Consider the following 24375-nt stretch of genomic DNA (forward strand, 5'->3'; position numbering starts at 1 on the left):
TAACTCACAAAGGAACAAAATCAGAAGAAACTGTAAAGTTATACTGTTTTTTTAAAGTTTATAAGTTTTTTTTCCTGTTGCTATTGTTTATTATCTTGCAACATGACATTTGATTAATTATTACTGATGTGAAATACAATTGTTCATCCCAGAATGAATTACCTGATAACTTTGTAATGATAATAATAATAAAACAAAACCCTCACCATCATGTTAGAGATGAAGCTGGAGTCCAGGTAACCTATTGAACATATCCATGAAGATGAAATCACCATGCGGTCAGGAGCAGACGCCTGCAAGCTTTCAGGCAAACTGCTCGTGTGTCATTTCAATATGCAGTCTAAAATTAGAAGTATTTGAAATCAGTTTTAAGTGAAAAATAAATCAATGAATACTTCTGCTTGAACATACAGTTCTGCTTTGTTCTCTTGTTCCTTCTCAGGAGCAAAGCCAGACGAAGTCCTGAGGCAGTTTGGAGAATATTTCTTTGAGTTTTGCAAACGCTCAGGCTCTGATCACATGCTGCAGACTTTGGGAGGAAATTTGTTTGAATTCACTGAGACTTTGGATTCACTTCATAGCTACATCGCCTTCTCCTAAAAGGTGCCTGCCCCCTACTCATCCTGTCTTCTGTAGGCCTACATCCTTTTCTTCTGGTTTGATGTCTGCTGTGCCACGAAGAGAAAACATTGATTCACTGTTGATTCATGCAGGAGATGAATGCAGCATCGTTTTGGGTGGAGAGGAACCCTGACGGCACCATGCTCCTCCACTATTATTAACACTGCAGAGGACTATGCCGCATTGTTCCTGGTAAACAAAAACACCATTTTAATCTTGTCCTTTTGCCGCCAAGTGAAAACACTCTATGCTACAGGAATCATTGGAACTGTTGCTGAAGATTTCTTCAACTGTGAGATAACAATGGAAGTTGTCAACCAGCTGGAGGAGCTGGAGAGAACTTGGAAGAAGAAGCACGAAGTTTTCCTGGTTACTCAGCGGCCAGCAGCTGTAGCTGTTCAGTCCAATGTGGCCGGGCAGGAAAACTGAGCCTGTTACAGGGAATCGCTTTCACTCAGAGACGAAACGCTATCATCTGGATTAAATGAGTTAAAATAACGTTCTGTATTACAAGCTCTGCATGTCAAAAAGAAGAACACGTCATTTTCTAAACATTGAAAAGAGGCTTTAATACTGATCATTGTAAAACTCCTCCCACTATGTGTCCTTAGCCCCTTTATGAGAAGATAACATGGATTCTCTGCATTGTCAAAGTTTCCCTTCAGTGTACATGTGACACTTTGGATCACATTGGAAGAACAGTATCTGTATTTTGATTATACATGTTTGTATTTTCTATCAAATCCATTTATTCTGTAAGTTACTGACTCCCAATAATGTGTAAAAAGTATTTAGCAAACAAACCAACCAATAAACAAACCCTCCCTAGCAGAGAAAACAATATTTATGTTACAGGTAATAGTTTACAATGACTACTTTTTATATAGGCCAAACATTGGTTTATTTACAGGGAGCCTTCTGTTTGGGAAAGCAAATAGTATTTGGACAAAAAAAAATTAAATACACTCTTTATGAACACTGACAAGAAACAGCTCACGTGTGAAAACGCGCACGTGGCCCCTTGACAACCCATTTCAGTTTTCAACACGAAAAGAAACAAGGATGAATAAACCATGAGTCTGATGTTGCTCACGAGGCCTGAGTCACCACAATGGTCTGTAAAAGGGCTGTCACCTGCAGGTGTGTGTCTCACTCCAAAACGACACCCCCGGGTTGGGACGAGGAGGGGGGGGACACCCGATCCTCGCTGCAGAGGGCCCTGTGTCTCATCATCGTTGGCCCCGCGTCGATCGTCATGGCCTGATGAAAACAACCCCTGTAACCAGAGTCTTCTGTTTGTGTGGTCAGGTGTGATAAAATCGGTCGGCCGGCTCGCTCATTAAGAGCCCAATCTACACTGACCCAGATGGAGAGGGTTAGTTCATGTCTGCACTTTGTCCCATGGGCCACAAAGTACTTGGGTGGACATTCAGGAATCTGTCTCCATTATGGAGGCCAGCTCAGAGATTTTAGGCTCCTCCTGGTGTTTGGTCAGAACCGGACGGTTGGTGTAGATGTCGTCCACGGGTAGAAGGAAGGTGACAGTTTTTACCTTGGCCCTAAAAAAGTCAAAGAAATCACAAGTGTTATGTGGCTACAAAGATGCAGCTGAAGCTTAAGTTTTCATATGTTTAAAATTAAATACTTTTTTACTCAATAATTTTACTCTAAAGCTGTATTTCTGGGATTTAGAGTCCCTCTCTGTACCTGTTTTTGTGGACATATTCCTGCAGGGAGTGTCGGTTGGTAACTTTTCCCACTTCTCTCACTGGGTTCCCAAAGACGCCGTTCCCGTGCTGGATTTCTTCTTGTAGCCTTCTCCATCCATTCTCCCCCCGCCGCACCCTGTCAGTCCTCCCCTCTCTCAGTGTCACCCCAGACAGGTTGGAGCTTATGGAGTACCGCCGGACGGTCATGACAGTGTTCTCTGTGACATGACAAGAATGTGATGCAATTTGGAGAGAACGGCAGTATATGGAGATATGGAGATTTCCTTTAAATGCCAAATTAAAATTTTAAGAACTTTCATCTACCCTGAAATCACTTCTCATATTGTGTTTCTTGTTTCTGCTTCTGCATTATGGGATCCAGCGTTGGAGTTCAAAGGACTAAAATTATATTTTGGCTCTAAGAGGCTTAGATCTTTACTATATTTGAATCCCAATCTTGAAACACCCAATTTAATGAAGGTCGAATTATGGGATACAACTTGTTAAGAATTGCCATTTTCTAAGCTTGTTTAAAGTAGTTTATACATTGTGCATCAACATGTAACAATTTAAAAAATATAAATATAAATTCAGTGAGGATTGGTTTTGCTCAAAGCTACAGAGCAAACAGTAAGAATGACTTAAATGTGCAACTAACTGAATCTGAGTAAAGAGTGGCCCCCTGTATGGCCCCTGATTTAGAAAAATCCCGGATCAGCCACTTGTTGGAATGTTGCTTGAAAATGCTCTCTCTCCTTTCACCAGTTCACACATTGTTTAACAGATCATTTTCTCAGTGCTCTATAGATGCCTCCTCATGTTTTATATAAACAGTAAAACAACACATTTAATAAGCACATTTTTTCTTTCCTCTTACCCTTGTATTGTCCCTCCAGGACCGGTGCAGACACATTTCGTCTCAGGTTCATATAGGGGTTCTCAAGTGCCGAAGACCCCCGGCTGTCCTCCCCTGACATGGCCCCAAACGTCCTCGGACCGTAGTCCCCCCTCAGCTCTTGGTTCTCCGCCTCCAGCTTTTTGATATCATCGCGCATCTCCATGATGACCTGCGCCAGGCTGCGGGTGCTCTCCATGGTGCTGCTGCTGCGCTGCCAGAACCACGGCTTCCCAAACACCGGCAGCGTGTCACGCAGGAGAAGCTCAGCGTGCTGCTGTGGATTTAACATGCTGCTCCCCAAAGGCTTTTTGTGGTCCTTTCCCTGTCTGTGTGTCTCTCTCTCTCTCAATCTCAGTCCAGATCTTGTTCTGGGGCAGATTATGTCGCCTTTCACCACTTATACAGCTGAAAGGGCTCCGGTGATCAGCCAGCACCATACAAAGGATGTTTTATTCATCAGCCCCGGAGTCCAGTTTCAGGAAAACTAAGCAGGGGTCGGAAATGAAATGTGCACTGCACCAGAGCTTGGATGGCAGGAGACCCAGTCGACCTGCAGGAACACTGATAAAGCAAAAAAGTTTTTACAGCTTATTGATAATATAACATGTGTAGCAACTTCAAATTCAAGCTTAAGAGCAGATGAGACTGATCAGATTTGTTTGGCACCCCACTCCTCCTCTTGTAACGTCCATGTCTGCGTTGGGATTACAATATCCTCCCTCTAAAATATTAATCAAGTCTGTCAGCGAAGATAAATCTTAGAGGAAAACAAAGAAAAAGTAATTTCTTATGTTCTCAGTGACGCAGACGGACATTTGAATAGGACAGAGCATTTAAAATGAAGGTCAAGTCGATTCATTGCACAATATTGACTGAATTAATGGATAAGTAGAAGCGAGAATGTTAATGCTCCCATAAACTTGTTTATTTTACCTCCCAGGTGTGACTTTAAAATAAAACAAGTTTGTCTTTTGATTTTCTTCACCTCTGTCCAGCACCTAGAGTTTATCACATTTGGATGTGTGTGCTTCTGAATACTCTCTGAAGTTCTTTATGTACATTTTAAACTTTAAAGCTCACTCACAGTGAAGTTTATTCAGTCCACCAAGAAAACGGAGACAGACGTGCTGGCAAACCCACTAAGTGTGTGGTCTTCTGTCTCATTAACATCCATGTTGTTTGATAAAGGCAGAGGTCAGAGGTTAACCCAACGATGACAAGCTGTAAAATACATGAAAACGAAACAGGTGTTTGACAAATAAAAGAAGGAATCACTGCAGCAGACATTAAACACAGGAGAAAATTACAGACAATTACACTCGATGAGGCTTCATACAGCTGAGATTTTACAGTCAGGTGCCGGAATAGCCCAGATTACAACCCGTGATGAAAAGAGCAGACAGTCTTTGAGCAGCTGGCCTGACTCCCACATGAGGTGAGGTATAACACTGCCCACATACTTCTAAATACATGACGAAATATCTTCAGGGAAGAGCAATTATCTGTGAGTTAAATATGACACATTGTACCTGTAGCGTAACCAGGGTTTTGTCATCTGCAACATGGACTGAACGGTGCTCGGAGCAACCTGACCCCGTTGGGAGTCAAGGCCACTGTGAGAGAGAGAGAGAGAGAGAGACAGGCACACACAAGCCCGTCTGCACAGGAGAGAAACCCAATCAGCCCGCTCTTTCTGGTTCATGAAATAGGCTACAAAGATGGATGGGAGGTGAGAGAGATGAGACTCGGGAGGAGAGATACACCAATTGGCTGGGAGGAGAGGAAGTTTGGAAGAAGAGGTGCTGCAGGAGGTCAGTGAAACTCAATCTGCCGCGCGCCTCAGGTGTGCGACCACAGAGGGAGACTGAGGAGAACAGGTGGAAATGTGTCAGCTGCAGAGATAAAAACATTGAAGTGAGAGAGAGAGGGACGACCACATGATGTCTTTTACCACCAGCTGTATGTTCAGGGCCACTTAACCTCTTTATATGAGCAGGGCCATGTACCCCAGGCTTAGCATCAATAAGTAAACAACCACTCTGCTGCTCTCTCACTGCATGGTCAGTAATTATAGACAGCTACTGGAAAGAAACTGACACCAGATCCCACCTCAGTGTGCACGACCACATTTTCACATCATTTCACTTTCGACCCCTTCAGTACCCTTTGCTTTATTCTGCCAACTAACTGACTAATTACTGACAGACTAACTGACAGATTGACTAACTAACTAACTAACTAACTAACTAGCAGGTGAAAATATATCCTCCTTGGTAGAGGTAAATAACTAACACAGATAAAAACATGAACACTTTAGCGGAGGTAACAAACAAACAAACAAACAAACACAGATGAAAACGTAACTACAGGCTAGTAGATGGTCTCTGTATATTTTAAATATTGTATGTGAGGTAATGTTAAACATAGCTAGTTTGCTAAGAAAGCATTTTAACTAAAATAAAGTATATTAAAATTTCATATTAAATCTCACTTACAACAAAGTCCAGCCGAGAAAAAAAAACATAACATCGAGAAAAACAGTTAATCAAGGGAATGAAAGAAAAAAAGAAGAAAAGAGGATTCAAAAACTCTTCCCTGTCAAATAAAATGAAATAAATATTCTCTCATCAAATTCCTATTTCCAAATTCTACTCCAGCTGCCAACACCACAAGTGGAATAGTTTGCTTGGGGCCTCAGTTATGGGTGTAGTGAAATATGGATCCCGCAATGAAGATGCAAAGCACAAAGGAAAACAGAGCTCCGGGGTAAACACAACAGAGTCTGTCTGAAGAGAAAGGAGAGCAAACAACAGACAGACACACAGCAGTGCTGGTGAGAGCCTCTGGGCTCCATCAGATCCATACAAAACTGCTCAGATTTGGATACGGACTTTGTGCAGTGACCCCCTCTGAGTTTAGAAAAGAAATCAATGATGTAAAACAGAGGATTGTTGCTTTTTGAGTTAAAAATGTGCTCTCATATGTACAGGTCATTTAATATGCAGAGAAAAATATTTTAACCATCCACAAATTTACTTGAACAACATTGTTCGAACTTACAATAGAAGTGTAGCAGCAGGGGTCTTGATGGTGGAGGGAGGTAAGATGTCAGATTGACCCAAAGCCAGAGGTCTTTCTTCTGTTCAATATCAACCCCCACCTCTTTTATCTGTTTGCTCTGATGCACCACAGCTTTTTCCTCTTTAGCACTGACCCTTTTCAAATTAAGCACCGCTGCTTGTATTAAAGATACTATATTGACATTTAGGTGGCACGATGGTATAGTGGTTGCAGTGGTAACCTCATAGTTCAATTCCTGGTTAGATTTAGCAAGTTCTATGTTTGTCCGTGTCCAGCCTGTGAAGCGCCGGCGATGTGTCCAGGGTGCACCCCACCTCTCGCCCCAACGTCAGCAGGGAGTGGTTCCAGCTTACAGCCCCCCTGCCCCCCTGCCCCTTAGAAGATAAAGGGGAATAGATACTGGATAATGGATTGATAGTGACATTTAACATTACCCTATGTGCATGTGAAGAAAATGTGATGGCAGGCAATAAAGATCACATAACTGTGGATATGAGAGTACGGTTTCACACATGGCGTATATACTATTAATCTACTGTTAAAGTCTGATTTACTGTTAGAATGTAGTTGGTGTTGGGAGATGATGGATTTATAGACCCATTGTCCATCATCCACTGCAACACAGACCGAGGCAGGGAGTGATATCTGTCTCTGTTTCAGGCTGGGTTTTCTCATTACACGTTTCTGTTTTACACATTTCTATCTACTGTGCAGGTGAGGGAGCTCATCATTATCCATTATTAGCTGCTGTCAATGGACAGGATATGAGCGGCTGCTGTGCACAGCTGCAGCCAAGGCACGGTTTCATTTCAGGGAAGCTATCTCACCCCTGTTCAGCATGATTGGAAACCTGGGCTAATGCCATTAACGTGCACAATAGTGGAGAGAAGAGTGATCTGAGGCTAAGGTGCACATCCTGTGAAAGTACAGAAGACATATGAATGTACAGTGAAATGCCGAAGGAAAGCATAATCAGGATTTTTGGACATTAACAAAATTTTATTTAAATGTTATACATAAAACTTTAGTTTTTGTTCTTTTTTTTATTTCAGCTAAACAAATATTTATACATTGTATATATTTATAAAAAGAAACATTTCAAACGTTTTAAATATTAATATTTCTTATTTACAATTCAAAACAGTACAGGAAATGATAACAGTAACAATGCAGTTTCGATCATAAAAATGTTACAAAACATAATTTTTTGTTGTTGTTTCCATTTGAAAATTGGCAACGTGATACTTCCAGAATGGTAGCAAGGATACAAAGTAGCAATGTGGAGCTGCTCTACATTCAAACAGGAGCTGGGGGTGCGTTCAATTCCTCATATTCATGGTTACTTAAGACCTGCATTCAAACCTTCTTCTTTTTCACATTAATAATCTTGCAAGAGTTTGAAATACAACGCTATTCCACAGAGAAGAAAATGTAAAAACTGTCATCAAAATGTACCGGAGAGCTAAATATTACACGTACAGCTGAACGCACCCCGATCTCAGTAAGGTCACTGTTCTCTAAAGGGACAGGGTTGTGGAGAGAAGGCGCATGTTGTCGTGTGTGTGTGTTTGTATGCGTGGGTCTGTGGGTGTGTCTGTCAGTGTGTGAGGTGATGAATCAGTCGGCGGGGCAGGGGGAGAATCCATACAACACGTGGGTCGAGTCTCTAAAACCAAAACAAACGGTAGCTAACAGTCCAGCAGCCTGGCCTCTACGGTAGATAGTCAACGTTCAACGACAGGACTACAGACTACCACAACCACAGTCTACACACCTCTTCCCTTTCTTTCCTCGATGCTCGCCATTTGTCGCAGTTTCCACTGGGCCGCTGCGAGAAACAACTTCGGTCGGGAACAAGCAAATGAGCCACTTTGATGCTTAAAACTGGCGCTCCAGAGCGGGTTCATGGCGAAAACAATACTGCCCTCCCTGGCACAAAGAATTCCTTGTGAGTCTAGTGGCCGTTCAGTAGACGCTGTGCCGTTCCGTTCCTGGTTGTCTTGTGTGCAGAATCTAGACAAGAGCAGAGAGAATAAAAGGCTTGAATTGGTACAGGTTCATTTAAAAAAAAGGAGCCAAGTATCAAGACGAGCAGTTTGGCTCTTGGACAGATTTGAATAGGCTGCGATGTGGGAGGAAAGCGGCAAGTAGCAAAGTGACAAGATGTCTATCATGAGGCAACTTGATGATATGACATACCAGCCTTAGACAGATTGGACAGAGAGCTGTGAGAGTGAGAGGTGGCGCTGGAATCAAGAACGCTTTTCTGAAGCTGAAATGAGAGGAAGAAAAAAAACCAGTAGGAAAATGAGGCGAGAAAACCAACCGATGGAACTGATGAAAGCTGATGAAGACGCCAAATGTCTCATGAAGAAATGCAATAGAGAAGATGTTGCTTATTATGGCGTGGAACTGAACTGGCAAAAAGAAAGAAAGAAGCAAAGCGCAGTCTGGACACTCATTGGTGTTTGCAAAGTGAGACCTGTTCGTTCATGATGACGGACAGCTCAGACAGCATGTCCCGGTAGTGAGCCCTCATCTCCTCCTGGTACTCCAGCTGGTCCTCCTTGATCAGACGCTCGTTCACATCCAACGCCTGACCACAGGCCTCCGCAAACTGCCTGCAGGGAGCACATTCACTTATTGTAATGTAGTCTTAAGTGTTAAGAGTTTCTTGATCAAACATAGACACGATTTATAGTCAGATTTCTTTTTTTCAAAAGATATGCTGGGTCTTGGGAAATACAGATGTGTTGAACTACATTTCTTAAGTGCACCTGTAAAGAGTAATGTACATATTATCATAGCTCTAGTTGCCCTTATAAAACTGTATGGGATTCCCTTGTGTTTCACATTTGCCCAGGTAGAGTTCAACAAAAAGCCTGCACAGTTTGTACTGATCTAAGAAGTACAGAGTATAAAACTAGTTATTGCACTGTGGTTTCATGCCTCTGCCATTCAGTGCAGTTTCAGTCTCCATACATTTTATTTCAGACCAGTGAAATCAAATCAGTTCGTCTTTGAGTCCAAGTGACAACTGACCAAATTTGAAGAAATTCCTAAAAGGCAGATTTGAGAGATCATATTCAAGAGCCGGTTTTGTGAGGCCGTGACCTTCTACCTTTGACCACCAAAATCTAATGACTTCATCCTTGTATGTTTTATTATATTTGAATATTTGTACAACATTTGAAGAATTTCCCTTAATGCGTTCTTGAGACATCATGTTCACCAGAATAGGGCCGACAACCCAAAAACACTGGCTATCCCTTTCACTGAGGCAAAATAACATAATAACCCTCAAGTGTAAAATATCCATGCCAGATGAAGCCAAGAACAAAATCCCGACCCACTGGATTGAGCAGTAAACTCCTACCTGAAAATCTCCTTCAGCAGCTTGACCTGGTTGTCCGGGTATTTCTTGGCATTCTTCTCCTCTAAAAACGCCCTGGCGTACGCCATCGGCCCCGCGTTGACCTGGAGAGGTGGAAGATCAGGTGAGACGAAACAACACCACTGAATTTCAGCACGCACGTCTGTTTCTCTGAAGAATCCCCACCTTGACGCTGACGCTGCCCTGCAGTTTCAGCTGCAGCCGGATCATGTCCACCTCCTCCATGTTGCACAGCTGGTTGAGCTCAGAGACTTTACGCGACATCTCGTCTATGGCGACTTCTATAGGGTTCATCTCTGTGCTCTGCTGCTCCACCACCTGGATACGCTTCTTTAGGTAGGGGAAGCTGGAGCTCGCTGGGGAGAGGAAAATAAACAGATGCTCTAGTGGGTTTTTCTTTTGTTTAGAGAGCAAACAAATATGTGAAAATGGTATATATATATATAGAGCTTTTCTAGTCTTATCAGCCCTTTAAAAGCACTTTACAGGACAAGTCGCAATCCCCAATTCACACATATACAGCACTCTCTCTGCAGCACTTTTATTCTATCACCCACCAATCATACAAAGGATCAAACCACCGACATTCTGGTGAGTGGACGACCCTCTCTACCTCTTTAGCCACAGCGGACCTACTCACTGGTCAGTATGGTGCGTCTCTTGCACTGCTCCTCCACGTCTCCATGCTTCTTCCCTGACAGAGTGAACGGCGTCTCAAACACGAAGCGGTTGATGTTGTGATGCCTCTCGAAATCCGTCCTTTTGTCCTGCTGCTCCTTCTCATCGAAGAAGGGCACCACATACGTCACCTGTACGTAGGCAAACTTGGGGTCCAAGTCTTTGGGATTGACCTGTTTTTAAAGGATGTCGGGAATATTTTGTGAAGTTGCATGTCCACAAACCAGGGAAATCATTCATTCATTTATAAAAAGGCCAAATTTGGGCATTGACCTTATTAGAGTCCTGGATCATCTTAACGTTGTCGGCTCCAAACTTGTCGGAGTAGAGTTTGAGTAATCTCTGGGAGATTTCCGACAGCCCCGTCAGCTTCGGCTCTTTGTAGATGAACTCTTTGCTCTCCTCCTCCTCGAAGAAACCCTAGAATACACGTACACACACACACACTAATCATGTACAGTATAAGAGGGTGCATGTGTTTGTGTTTGTGCAGATTCAATGTTTGTCTCAACAAACTGTGCAGTCTTTTTACTTTATGTTGCCCTCTAGTGGTTTCTTGAGGCACAGACAATAACACATTTTGTCATTGAGTTAGGGTCAGTGTTTAGTTCGGGATGGGAGAGTTCAGAGGTCAATTTCAAATGTCAAAGAATGAATGAGGTTTATTGAGCAGCGTCTTCCTGTCCGCTGCGGCTGTTTGACACCAGCTCTTCTTAAAGTTTAGGGAGGGAACAACTTTCATCGCTCGACATTACGGAAAAGTAAAACGGACCACAGCAAGCTGGACACAAGCCCTTCAAGGGGTCAGAGCAGCAGGTGTTAATAGTGGCGGAGGGAGAAGAGAGGTAAAAGTGGTTAGCACCGAGGCAAGAGGAAAATCAAAGACAGAGAAAACTTACCGCAATCTTGATATAGAATATAGTAAAATAGGAAAAAAACAGAACAGACAGAGAAATTAAGAATAATGACTCACTCACTCCTTATCTTCCCATGTCCTTGTCTCACTGACAAGACGTGTCTTTCTCCTTCTATATTTCATATTCTCATTATCAGCTTCATTTCAAAGTTGTCAAATCCGTGCATAGATATATTATCTCCTCATTAACAAAAGGGGGGAATGATGTAAAAGATCCAGAGTCTTAAAAACCAAGCATCAAACCCTGCAGTGCTTCTTCACAAATAAATCCAGGGACTAAAAGATTAACCAGAACACAATTTACCTGTTGTGTATATATATAGTTTCAGATTTATTTGCCAGATTTCTGCTCAGTGGAAATGGGGTGAAAGGCGATGGATCTGTTGCATGTTTTGTTTTTTAACTAAACAAAATAAACTGTCATGACAAAAAGCACATTTTACTGATACTTGCTAAAAGTTTGTATTTTGTATTTGATCCGAAGACTTGATATATACAGTTATTCTACAATATACTGTATATTTCAAAAGTATCCCTGAGCTCAGAGGTAGATCCCGATCGATCGGTCGGACTCTACTCAGGGTCCATGTAACTGTGTGTATTCTGCAGCAAGCGTTCCTCACCTGTCCGTAGAATGCTACACGGTAGTAGCGTCCAAAGAGCCGCTTTTCTGAGTTCACCACCTCAGTCACCTTCAGGTAGGAGCGATGGATGTCATAGTACAGCTCTGACAGCCTCTGTGGACAAACACACACACACACACACGTAATGTTAAACACAGCTCGGTTTGCACATGCGCACGCACACACACACACACACATACACACACACACAGTTACCTTAAAATCCCGTCTCTTCTCGAAGACAGCGATGACGGGTTTGTTGATGTCAGCGATGAGCTCGTATCTCTCAGATTTCCACAGGTAGTCCACACACAGCTCCAGCTGCTCCACCAGCGTGTCCTTCACAGAACAGCGACGTCAGAGAGCACATTAGAAAAGCACACAATCCAAATAACTGTCACATGTTAACGGCATAACACCAACCTTCGACAGTGGTTATAATAAAACATTACATTAGAGATAAGACCTGCCCTAGTGAGCACTAACCTCAGTGTAGGGCGTGTCTTGTGTGCCAGTGTCTTCCTTCATGGCGCCCTCCTCCTTGACATTAGGGCTGATGCACATAAACGCTGCCCAGCCCATAGAGAACGATGCTGGGGTGTCAAATAGTCAAAGGGAAATGAGAGCAAGTTAATGTGTAGCTGTGCACTTCCCATGAAGTGTCACACATTATTGCTGGTGCTTGTTGTAAACACACAAACATTTTTTTTTTTTACAGTCAAGTGTTTCACTTTTGCAAAAGATTCAAACCAAATGATAAAACATCAAATGTGACTGTGCTTTATATCAAACAGCAGTGACACTGAACAGCTCATCCAGTGAGAAACAGTGAGGGTCAAACAGTGGCAGCATAATGTGCAAACCTGACACAAACAAACATCTCTAAGGTGAGAAAGGTGGTCCTCAAAACATTCACCGTAAAGTACAATATACAGTGGAAATAAAAGAGGTTAAGATTTGACAACAGGAAATCCCTTTAATCCAAACCATATCAACTCAGTGTAGACACCCACTCTCTCTAACCCCGTCGCTTGTCTCTCCATCATTATGGTCTGTGCTCCTAACCCCTCCACCCCACAGCCCCCAGGCGCACACACTCACTGTCTGGATCTCGGGAGGTAGTTAGTAAGGAGCTACAGTTAAAGACAGGGCTTTCTTCAGGGGACACACTGGACATCGTGGACTTGTCAGCTCTCCAGTAGCCTGTTTGGTAGGAGGAGGAGGAGGAGGAGGAGGTTTACAAAGTTTTACGTCCACTTGCTTTTTGCCTTTTTTACTAAAGGACAAGGCTCAAGAATCAGCCGAGCTGCTGGCACGCTACGGCCTGTACTCGCACACTACTGGTTCAAGTGAAGCGCATGCAAAAAGACAAATCAGACACGTGCAGCCAAAGACGGAGACATGCTGGAGCCTGCGTGAGGACACGTGCGCACCTGAGAACAAACACATTTACAAACAGACAAACGTGCAGCACAGCAAAATGAATGGATGTGCGATATCTCCGACTGGGGGTGGTGTTTGGAGGCAAAGAAGGATCTATACAACCAGTTGGATTCCTGGAAATCATTATTAATCTCCACAATATAAAAACACACTCAAGTCACCAGTGTGCTCACTGTCAGGCAAACACATCAACCACCATGTGATATGAAGGACTGATGCCTTGTTAGCAGAGAGAATGAGGTTTGCTGATGGACCAAAGATGACGTTAGTCTGATTTTCCGGTTAGAGAATACGAAGTGTAAAAAGATGCACACGCAGTTTCAGAGACCTGCATATAGGCAGGTTTTTGTGCATACACATACACAATCCATGCTGCAAAAAGCTCAAGAGAGTCAAAGCAGCAGAATGTGTGCTCTCACCTCTCCTCTTCAGCGATTCAGCGATCAGGGCTGAGATGTGGATGTAGCACATGGCAGCCTGAGGGAAAGACCAACACAAAACCATGAGCCTTTATGAACGCCTCAACCTTTCAAGCTGTTCGTCAAGTTTCTGAAGTGAGGGCGGCCTAAAGAGACGAGAGAGAACATCAACAACCTCGGAGAGATCGCCGTTGCGCACGTGGACCTTGGCCATGCTCTCCAGCCAGGTGCGTCGGAGCTCAGGCGTGCTGGCGTAGGAGTTGGCCAAACTGTACTGAAGATCCACCAGCATCTCTGGATCCTTCTCGTGCTCCTTCATTTGAGCCGTGGCCATCAGGACCGTCCTGATCCGCTTGGTCAGGTCCTTCACTTCAGCAGGGAATGATGTGTTCTGCAGAAAGTAGAAATTGAATATCTCCGTACAATAAACTATTAATCACAATGACTGATGAGAAATCTGTAATAAAAACCTTGAGTGGAGCATCTCCATTGGCAAAGTTATTGATGATAGCCAGCGACTGCTGAAACCTCGAACCTCCAATCCCAGCATCTGCTATCAACTGACTCACAGCCTTGATCACCTGAAGTGAAAAGAGGAGTTTAAAGTGAGGACAATAAATTCTCGAATCACAAACACCCGAAAGGTCATTTTGCTTCCGCTCACCTGCAGATGTGAGCGCACTATAGACTTCCCCTTGGTAAACTCAAAGTTTTTCCTCATGAAGAAATACAGCAGAGCAGCCGCCTCCGTCTGGGTGGAGCTGGAGCGATGGTTACAGCACTTGAGGATCTCATGGCACAGACAGCCGCACAGGTCGGCTTTACCCTGGAAGAACGCACTGGGGAACTGCAGAAGGAGATGAAGATGTGAGGGCTGTAATCTAATACATGTGTGATAAAGTGATACATGTGAAATGTGTACAATGTAACTTGCTGGACCTTTTGTACAAAGAGCCTGAGAGCAGCGAAGATGTGCCGTAGAGTGGCGGTTGATTGGTTGATCTGAAAGTAGAGCAGGTAGGTGTCCAGCACCTTCTTCATCAGGACGTTCTGTCCGTCATCCAGCAACAGCTGCTTCTGTTCGGATATTTTTGAAAACACAAAAAGCAGAAAACACAATTCAGCTTCAAGAGGGAAACCTTTTTTTATTTATTTAGAATGATTCATGCAATAAGTACTTTCACCTTCACAACACTTAAAAAACGGAGTATTCTATCCAGCAGGTGGCAGTAGAGGGTAACACATTTTTACTATAAAGTGCATGAACTATGTGCAGAGTTTAAAATGCATTTTAACTTCACTGTGCATTGAACAAAACTTAACATTTAATCTTTACAAAAAAAAATTGTGGTGTCTTGTACAATAGAATAATGAGATGTTTGATGAGGAATCAAAATCAGAAAAATGTTTAAAACTCCCTGTTCATTCTCATAGTTAAAAGGATACTGAGCCAGAGAAATATATATCTACATAGATTTTTTAATAGGCATTTAAATGTCCTGAAAAAAAATCAAACCCTAAAGTTCAAAGAGTTCAGAGATCAGGTGTGACATAATAACATAAATGAAAATACAGTAATCTTAGAGGGCTTCACATATACAGCACACATCACCTCAGTTAAAATAGATTCTCTAAAAGAAAACGACAAATGTGTGGTGAAATGTGGTTGGAGGTTGTAAAGTATGAAAGGAACACAGACCTTGTGATGGAGGACAAAGAGCTCGAGCACGTCCAGCACAGTGAGCGACACCTCAGTGGACAGGTTCGCCTCCACGTCATTAGGACTCAGCGTGTCCCCGTCCTGAATGCTTCCATCTGGAAAGACTCAGGTATGAATAACTCAATAGTCATTTCACTGTCAACATCTTATAGACGCTTTTCCGATGGATTCGTGTGCTGCACAGATCGTAAAGCTCCTTGAGGGACATTTGGGATTTGTAACACTGTGTGTGTGTGTGTGTGTGTGTGTTACCTGTGTCCATCATCTGCAGCAGCTTGGGGTTGGTGAGGGCATTCTTGCCCCTGATGATGGGCATGGTTTGGGAGCGTGCGTGGCGGTGACCTTCCCCCCCAGATGCCATCCTAGAAACGACAGCCCTGATCAGCAGCTAGTCTCAATTCAAGTGATTTTATTGAACATTTGTTTTCATTACACTGCAGAGAAGGTGCTACCAAATCTTTAAACATAACATGGAAACTGCAGTATAACCAAACCAGTTGTAGAGATCGGCAGATAAATCGAGACAGTCTATTAACACATGGGAATACAGAGACAAATAAACATCAGACAGAACACTGCAGGTATGAGGAGGGTCATGCTGGGAACACAGTTACAGTCTATAACATGGGAACACATACATGATGAATTCACACAAGACGAGAATGTATTAATCCAAATCTGTGGTCGTTGATGTTTCAATAGTGTGGAGGTTGTTGCTGTTAAAGAAACTTTACATTTTGAGCCAATCACCAGACATCACTAGCATTTAGAGCAGAACAAATAGACTCAGTGAATTTCATCCCTTCAGAGGATGTGTTTGCTTGTTTTCCTGGTGGAGGGTGATTACCATTGTGGGAAGAGGCTGGAGGGTTGAGAGGACTGGGAGGGGTGGTTAGAGCCCTTCAGGGTGCCATTGGCCTGGGTGGACTGGGCCAGCTTTACTGCCGCTGCTAGCTTCCTGTTCACGAGCCAATCACATCAGAGCTACCATTAGTCAGTTAAGTTAAGACCAGCATTGTCGTTAGTGTTCACCATCATCACCGACACTGTTATATGCGGCATGCGAATTGTTGTTTCGCCTGCAGTCAATAAAAATTGATCTTACGGATCAAAATGTAAAAGCTTTTGTGACCTTGTTCGACATTTTAGGAAGTTGGTCACATTGTATTGCAGTGCAGCTACATGAAAAGCTGAAAGCATACAGGGTCTCTGATTTGACCTTGGTGTGATGACAGCAGCTCGCGTCATTAAAAACCGATCAAACAGCTCATATAGAGAGGGGAGGTCAGCCAGATGGAAAAGGTTAGTGGTGTGGCAGAGTCAATGGTTTTAGTTTGCCATTAGTCAAATACTATGTCAACTGATTTTTGGTGGGAAAGCTTGAGGTCAGCGTTAATATGGAACAGTGGACAGCGTGAGAATTGAGATGTATAGATGTGTAGATAGCAGCTGAATGTCTCTTAAGCTGCAGCAGAAAATCAGCTTAGCAAATGGATTCCAACCAACAGATGTTCCGGCATATCGTCTTCTTATGACGCTCGAATGCCGAGCTGCAAAAAGCAAACGGTGCCTTCGCCTGCGAGAAAAGAAAGAAGACGAAGATGCCGTGCGAGCCAATCAGCACGCTTGCCTCTGAGCCTATTAAACTCAAGTCAAGCCAAGCGGCAGGTGGGGAGTCCGGCCAATCGTTAGGCAGCATGTGGAGGCAGCGGGTTACAAGGTCGACATGCGACATAGAAGATGTGTAGCAGGGTGTTAGGAGCAAAGAAAACTAATGTACAGCGCCAGCATTAATCCCCTGTTTATTCACCACTCATGTTGACACACACAGACGGCTACTTCATGCAACAGAACATCAATGGATGTGCAGTCACACCGACGATCCATTAACAGCAGCAACATGCACGGAGGGGGGAGGAGGTGACGCATGCACGGAGGTGACGACTACAACGGCAAGGACAACACGGACAAAACTGTATAATTCAAAGCCATTTGTGTGTGATGTTGTGTATATTGTTTATGTATAATGTGTGTATTTTTGCCGAAGTCTGAACTGGATTAGATTAAGGAAGAGAAGGTTCCCTGCAGCATCACTAGAGGAGACAGAATATCTCTGTGTTAAAGGCCCTGAAAACCTATTTTCACAAAGGGCTTGTTACCATGAGCAACAGAACAAGAGCACACGATTTTCTTCCAAATTATAGATCATAATAGTATACAATGGATTTCAGATTTTCTTCTTTTCTCACCTTTCATGCACCAATCAGCATTAAGCAAAAATGCTCTCAATCTGTTATGTTGCTAGGATACAGTCGGTCAAATTGAATCAAAAACATCCTAACATTAGTGATGACGCAGACTTACAGCAGTTCTTGTTCATTTAACATAAGGTGATACCATAGACTGTACAGAACACCCCCTAGTGGCTGGGGTCATAAACCCACCTCCTCTATGTTAGTGGATGGGACATGAATCAAGCCAAAAAGTCAGTGTACATGTTACATGAGTACATGTTATATACATTTTTCTCAAAGATGGTTTCTATCATTTCAGATAGTTCTTCTCACACTGATATTTGTTCAAGGGTTCATTATTCCCCTTAGTTTGGTTTTAATTTCTTGTAATGTCATGATTGACAGCTGAGACTGACGTGCGATTGGTCGAGCATGTGTATCGGCAGGACTTCCCCACGGCGGATCCATCCCTGATCATTACTGCACAGATTCTGTCTCTAAATGTGCAAGATGTCAAATCCGGGATTCTTTGGCTTCAGGGGGAAGTGGCGACACATCGTCCATCTTTATATTCAGTTAATGGAAATCTCCATGATGCTAATCCAAACGTTAACTTTTATTGTTGTGGTAGTCATGAATATTTAATAAAGCAGAAACATATTTAAGATTTCTAACAAAGTGGCTTTAATGGCTGAATTGTTGTCTGATAGGCTGGCTGGCTCACTGTCTCCTGAGCTTACTGGCTGGCTTCATACTGCTCGACTAATTCAACACTCCTGAACTTCAATGGGGGACCATACTGACTCAGCCGGGCTTCAAAGCTGGCTAACAGAGCGAGACACTGAGACATGCATAGGCATACGACTGCGAGTCCCCCATGGCCCCGGTATTACAGACGAATGTTAAGTATCTCGCAGCCCCAGACAGGCTCAGCTATGTCTGAGAGCGCTAGCGAGGCTCCCAGCTATCTTTATTCTGTTAATGCCTCCACGCACAGTAAAGCAGTGTGTCCTCCCAGCCTTTTGTTGGCTTACATCTTAGCATCTCATTGCTGAAAGGAAAAAGAGGACTAATTGAATTAGCTGGGAGGAACCAGAAGATGGAGGAGTCGAGCAGTGCCAATGGCTCAGCTCCAGTAAGAGCACGCACACGCACACGCACACGCACACACACACACACACACACTACAGAAACCCCCATACTATGCTCGCCAAACACTACAGTACAATATCCAGCAGTGCTTCTCTCTCAACAGCCGAGATCCAGGAGTTTCACCTCCCCCACTCTCTTTTCTTTTCTTCCCTCCTTGAAGCTCATCCCTGAGCGTGCACACGCATACAGAACACATATTAGTATTTCTGCCTGACTGTGCCTGGTTCATTTATTTTCCTGTGTGTGTTTGCACATGTGTCAGTGTGAGTGAATGCGTTCTGCATGTGTGCGCATTCATGTGTGCTCATGATTATTTCAAATTATGAATCAGTGTGTGTGTGTGTGTGTGTGTGTAGCGCGGTTGTGGTATGGTATGTTGAGTTAATAAGCATATGCATGTGAATGAGAGCTGGTCCACCGTCTTGTCGACACAAGCGATGCGGAGCAGGCACGTACCTCGCTATGTGGCGTTTTCCGAGGAACCTGAAGTGCTGAAGACACAGCCTGAGGAAAAGGAAAAGGAAAAAATGTTTTAGGTGGAAGTGTCTTGTTTTTATGTTCTGTTAAGAACACGGGGTAAATTCAATGCATGTGATCAAAATGAGTTCTCCCAGTTCTACATGCCGACGAAAACAGGAAACAGACAGTTAATTTACTGTTTGGTGGATAGGAAACTCTCGTTGGAATTACAGTCTGTTATTCTTCCCTCTCCCTCTTGCTGTGTCACTACTTTCATCTGCTCCCCCTCTGGCTACATCCCCCTTTTCTTCTCTTTTCACTTGCTCGTCCCCCATTGCCGTCTAAGTGTTTTCAGCCGCACAGGAGCTGTGTTTATACTCGACAAAGAGGAAAAAGAGAGGAGCACTTACTCCAGGATGTTGAAGAAGTCTGAGATCTCCTGGTGAATGGCTCGGTGCCAGTACGACACCAGCACATCTGGAAACAGGCAACAAAAAACATCGTGACCACAGATTTGTAGAGGAGGAGGGGGGGGGGGGGGGGGGGGGGTAGCTCATCACTGCAGTGTTATTTTAGTATTTTCATACGTAGTTGGTGGTGAAGTGACTGAAACAGACCTGGGTCAAACTGTCAAAAAGTTTGATTTGTAATAATAACAAAATAAAAGATATAATATAGTATAACATAATAGTATGATCACATCATAATTCATAAGAAGGTATTTTTAAATCAAGTGTGACGTGTGAGTGTGAAACTCTTTTTTTTACGGTCATTTGAAACTTCTTACCCTCAGATATGGTTTTCATGATGTGTAAGAAGCACATGAGCAGACTGCGCGTCTCTGCCTGGTCCAGCTTGTCACAGCGAGAACCGTAGCCAATCAGGGACTGAGGCCGAGCAAACTGAGGACCGGAAATGCAATCACAGATTTACTGTTACAGTTATAAGAGATGTAGCTACCATTGACAACACTGGTCCGCAGTGTCTATGTGAATTTGTGGATTTTAAACTTGGAAATAAAGACTGTTTTATAAACGGATTTCTACTAGTCTTAGGCCAAAAAATTATAAGCGAGTAGAAAATTATTTAATTTCCTGCCAATATTTTATTCCAGGCATAGCAATCACATAAAAGGTACAATACAATGTATGTATAAGTTCTTTTGACAGATCTGCTTGCTCCTCCTCCGCCAGAGTGAGAATTTAAAAGACGGAAGGTGAGAGATGCTGTTGTTTTCTTTACTCTTTCCCTCACTCACCTTCTCACAACCGTCCATCTTCTCACTGTTCCTGTCACTGTTGCTAGGGTTGGAGTCCACACTGATCAGAGAACCCCGAGAGTCGGCCTGGTTACCCATGGCAACTGCCAAGGATGAAAAGGCTGGTTGAGGGTGGAGGGGAGGGAGGGTGTCAGCGTCAATGTCATGTCCTCATTCACACGTTTTTATATAGACAGTAGAGACACACCCCTACAAAACCACACGTATCACACATCGCTAACGGTTACCTGTGATGGAGTTAAGTACTTCTTTGGAAAAGGATGCGTCCACAGAGTTGCCAAGGCGAGTGACTGGAATCACCCCTCCGGCCACTCCCCCTCCGACACTGAGGTCATCTCGAGAGCCCTGGTGTGGCAGAGGAGAGGACAAATTTAAATAAATATATTCAACCTGACTCTTATTTTTTAGAAAAACTTTACACAGCATCCAAGGGGGCTACCAACAAAAGTTTATTAATTTAATTTAACTGAAATTATCCCTTAGATTTAGGTTACAAAGGTTGCGATTGAAATCAAATGGAAGAGGACAAACTAAAATTCATGAAAAGTATATGGTCAAAAATCACATGGTTAAAGTTTGGGTTAGTTTTCTTAAATTTCACTGCAACATTTAGAAGAATTGAGAATAATGAATGAGTGAAATATTTGCACTTTTAGTAGGTAACCATGAATAATAGGAATGAGGCCAAACTAATGTTGAAAGGCAATGTTTTTGAAACTTTAAACCACAGCAGGAATATGTACAGGTACACACAACAAACATTCATGTCATCTTCCATCACTTCTCTTACTTGGTCACTAGAAGTGAAGTAGATGGGGAAAAGGTCCCTGAGGAAGAATCGAGGCATGTTGTCCAGGATCAGGCCGTACAGAGGCAGGTAGAGGGACGCGATTCTCGCCTGCTTCTCCTGCAAGAACAGACGATTAAACAGACGTCACATTAGTTTGATAAAAACATTTAAGCAGATAATATTTTTGTAACACCCTCATATATCATTTTGATTTGATAAACAAGCTGGTTATTCGAGCCCACATCCACAATCCAGAACACAATGGATTTTTGGGGGCTGATACCAACATCAGGGAGCAAAAAATTTCCAATACCTATATAATGGCAGAGATATATATATATATTTTTTAAATTGGCAATAATTCCTAAGATGACTTTATCAAACCATTATAGCGATGAACTGTAATCGAGGCTCGATATAATATTGTTAAATATTAAATATTATAAATGTATGGAGAAAAAGAAAATACGGATAAATTCTAATATATTGAACTTGAATAAAAAAAACTAAATAATGTTTTACAGAAATTGTAAATTAAAATTCCCATCTTTTCTGCATTTTGTTTTCGTAAGATAACATTTTAGTTAAACTCTGTATAAAGATAATAAGTTGATCATTAAAGATGGATGAATATTAAAAAAACAGCCTCGCAAGTGCCTGAACTCAAAGCACCTGAACTTGGCAACACATAATATTAAAAAATAAAACTGCTCTTACAATCTGTGGGGAGAATACCAGTACTTTATTTGTGTTGCATTTTTTGATGCATTATTTGATTGTTTGCATATATTTCTATAGATTATAAAGATCATAGATAGAAAAAATCGGTGCAGTTACATAATATAGAATATATCCTGCCAAGAAAACATGTGGTCTTCATTAATCCTCATCCACATTTCCCAGTCTGACCTTTCAGTTTCACTCCACACATTTGGTCCGGACTCAGACTCAAACAGACCTAAGTCCTGACTACAAGGCTACTGTTGTGTTGTGGTTGGCAGTATTTGGTACCGTTTACCGAGGACAGATTACTGCCTCCATCTGATCCAGACACTTCCCAGCATTCACCGAGACGCTGTTGCTCCCAGCTGCTACGAACAATCACATGTCCGCGTGTGTGTTTGTGTTTGCATGAGTCACATTGGAAGAATTCCTGTGAGCTGACGACTTGACATTCATGCCTTTTAGTCCACCCCCCCCCCATATAAACACATGTCCTGTCTACCTTGGTGGCATAGCGTGCATCCAGAGAGTGTTTGGCCATTAGAGTCTTCAGGGTGGCCAAAGCTAAGTGTCTGAGGTCCTGCTCGTCCTGGAGCGCCAGGCCCAGTTCCCGCAGCAACAGGCCGGTGAGGAAGTGCTTCCTGCAGAACTCTCCAGTCAGGTTGTACTCGGGCACCGACACTGAGGAGACACAGTGAAGAAGATTTGCGTGTTTAATGGAAAATCCATGCGTGGGATTTAACGTGCCAATATTTGCTTTCCATCGGGGGAGTTAATTAATCCATTTCTAAACAAAAATCTGGCGACAGTAAGCGAATAATGTGACGAGCCAGTTTTCCATGAATGCCACTATCTTCATGCAGCTGAGGCGTTCACACTGCAGCCCACACACACAATGTGACAGAGGAATGTTTGAACATATTTACCATGAGTGCTTTGTGGCTCTGGGGATGCATGGTCTGACATGGACACACAGTCAGAGAGAATGACAGAAAGAGAAAGATAGAGAGACGGCGTGTTAATAGACAAATGAGAGCGTTGATGTATGAGTTATCACATTAACAGCGGTGTCGACCCAACAGGAGGACGACTCGGGCGCTCACCTGCGATGCGAGCCGAGGGTAGCGGGAGGCTGAGAGGGATGTAGTGTTCGTGGTTACACACGTCTCTCAAGAATTCAAATTTCAGCTCACACAAAACCTGACAAACACAGGAAGGCGTATCGTTTATTTTACAATATTCATGTGACACACTTTATTCGACCCAGATTTAAATATGCATGTTCTGTTTTACCTTGCTGTCAGTAGCAGTGATCATGTTTACGTAGTTGCTAATCAGTTTGAAAGTGAAGCCTCTGTCCATCAGAGTGAAGCAACGCTGCAAAGAGAGACGGACGTTAACAAGAGTCAGACAGATGATTTAGCACAGATGGAGAAATCAATAGGTAACAACTCGAAATGGAAGCAATTTTCATTTTCAGAATGTTAGACAGTTTATATTGATCCGCGCAAGCATATAAACTCTATATACTCAAACTCCACTGGCTCCCACAATGTCGAAGTTTCCTATAAAGGTGTAATATGTAAATTTTCATACGTTGTTTGCTCCGGAAGTTACAGCAGAGACGGGTAAAGCCGATATGACGCAATTAAAAAGCGACCAAAATTAAACATCCAGTACCTTGAATAAAACTGGGTATTTCTCTGGGTTTGAACATTGTTGGGAACAACTAGTCATTATAAAACATTTTAACTAAGAACATTTATATATTGTGTCTTCAGTGTTAACATTTGAATCAGGAACAAATATATAGTTTGTCCTCCTACCTTGACAAAAGCAGCCACAGCTAAGTTGGCGCTGCGTGTCTCTTCTGGCAGGTCTTTGTTTTTCCAGAAGATGTGTTCGGACACCGTCTCCACCAGAGTGTCCACGCGGCTCAGGTAGGTGGAGGGGAAACGCTGAGGTCTGGGAAGCTGAGGGAAGCAGCAGAAGACATTGATTCACTATATCCCAGGTCATATTATAGAAATACAAAGTAACAACACTGAACTGAGAACCTTACCTTTAACTGGTCAGAATCCAAGTGTTGGGCCATGGACTTGACAATCAGCTCAAAGAAGAACCAGGAGAACTGAAACCAGGAGAGATCAAAGCAAGATCTTTTTTGTTCCAATATTTATCTCACTGCTCCAGCATGAAAACAAGGCGAGTAACACAATATTTTGTTTGGGAGAGT

At 42.9% G+C, this 24375-nt stretch overlaps 2 protein-coding genes across 14 annotated transcripts in view; both read right to left on the bottom strand.

The window, feature by feature from the left end:
- Nucleotides 1–1117: 1117 nt before the first annotated feature.
- On the bottom strand, nt 1118–5328 carry LOC117773270. The gene is made up of 4 exons (XM_034605029.1): nt 4758–5328; nt 3208–3789; nt 2329–2548; nt 1118–2180 (listed from the first exon to the last, which is right to left on the bottom strand). Exons 2-4 carry the CDS (start codon nt 3515–3517, stop codon nt 2051–2053), a joined length of 660 nt encoding a protein of 219 aa, XP_034460920.1. The 5' UTR covers nt 3518–3789; nt 4758–5328; the 3' UTR covers nt 1118–2050.
- A 2546-nt stretch (nt 5329–7874) lies between these two features.
- dock10 (dedicator of cytokinesis 10) overlaps nt 7875–24375 on the bottom strand; it is a 62294-nt gene continuing 45793 nt past the window's right edge. For 3 of the 13 annotated variants that reach the window (XM_034604163.1, XM_034604158.1, XM_034604164.1), the window contains exons 26-57: nt 24202–24270; nt 23966–24112; nt 23433–23516; nt 23243–23339; nt 23066–23098; nt 22642–22820; nt 21417–21533; nt 20854–20971; nt 20606–20727; nt 20135–20249; nt 19758–19824; nt 19345–19392; nt 16350–16460; nt 15755–15864; nt 15482–15597; nt 14722–14859; nt 14447–14629; nt 14253–14363; nt 13958–14173; nt 13783–13840; nt 13022–13123; nt 12407–12513; nt 12137–12259; nt 11921–12034; nt 11281–11286; nt 10655–10801; nt 10344–10554; nt 9869–10059; nt 9686–9786; nt 8792–8930; nt 8509–8581; nt 7875–8322 (exon numbers count right to left, since the gene is read on the bottom strand). In XM_034604163.1, the coding sequence (XP_034460054.1) occupies nt 8264–8322; nt 8509–8581; nt 8792–8930; nt 9686–9786; nt 9869–10059; nt 10344–10554; nt 10655–10801; nt 11281–11286; nt 11921–12034; nt 12137–12259; nt 12407–12513; nt 13022–13123; nt 13783–13840; nt 13958–14173; nt 14253–14363; nt 14447–14629; nt 14722–14859; nt 15482–15597; nt 15755–15864; nt 16350–16460; nt 19345–19392; nt 19758–19824; nt 20135–20249; nt 20606–20727; nt 20854–20971; nt 21417–21533; nt 22642–22820; nt 23066–23098; nt 23243–23339; nt 23433–23516; nt 23966–24112; nt 24202–24270 (3612 nt within the window). In that variant the 3' untranslated portion in view covers nt 7875–8263. The remainder of the gene's footprint in view (nt 8323–8508; nt 8582–8791; nt 8931–9685; nt 9787–9868; nt 10060–10343; nt 10555–10654; nt 10802–11280; nt 11287–11920; nt 12035–12136; nt 12260–12406; nt 12514–13021; nt 13124–13782; nt 13841–13957; nt 14174–14252; nt 14364–14446; nt 14630–14721; nt 14860–15481; nt 15598–15754; nt 15865–16349; nt 16461–19344; nt 19393–19757; nt 19825–20134; nt 20250–20605; nt 20728–20853; nt 20972–21416; nt 21534–22641; nt 22821–23065; nt 23099–23242; nt 23340–23432; nt 23517–23965; nt 24113–24201; nt 24271–24375) is intronic. The other 10 variants (XM_034604172.1, XM_034604168.1, XM_034604166.1 and 7 more) reach the window with 8 other exon arrangements.

The sequence above is a fragment of the Hippoglossus hippoglossus genome, chromosome 13 (genome assembly GCF_009819705.1).
Source record: "Hippoglossus hippoglossus isolate fHipHip1 chromosome 13, fHipHip1.pri, whole genome shotgun sequence".
Taxonomy (NCBI): Eukaryota; Metazoa; Chordata; class Actinopteri; order Pleuronectiformes; family Pleuronectidae; genus Hippoglossus; species Hippoglossus hippoglossus.

Excerpts from the sequence above, each read along its gene's own strand:
- LOC117773270 (XM_034605029.1), bottom strand. The coding sequence starts at position 3,517 with ATGTTAAATCCACAGCAGCACGCTGAGCTTCTCCTGCGTGACACGCTG. Across the intron at positions 2,549-3,207 it reads CCTGGAGGGACAATACAAGG|AGAACACTGTCATGACCGTC; the intron begins GTAAGAGGAAAG and ends GTCATGTCACAG. Across the intron at positions 2,181-2,328 it reads GAATATGTCCACAAAAACAG|GGCCAAGGTAAAAACTGTCA; the intron begins GTACAGAGAGGG and ends TGACTTTTTTAG.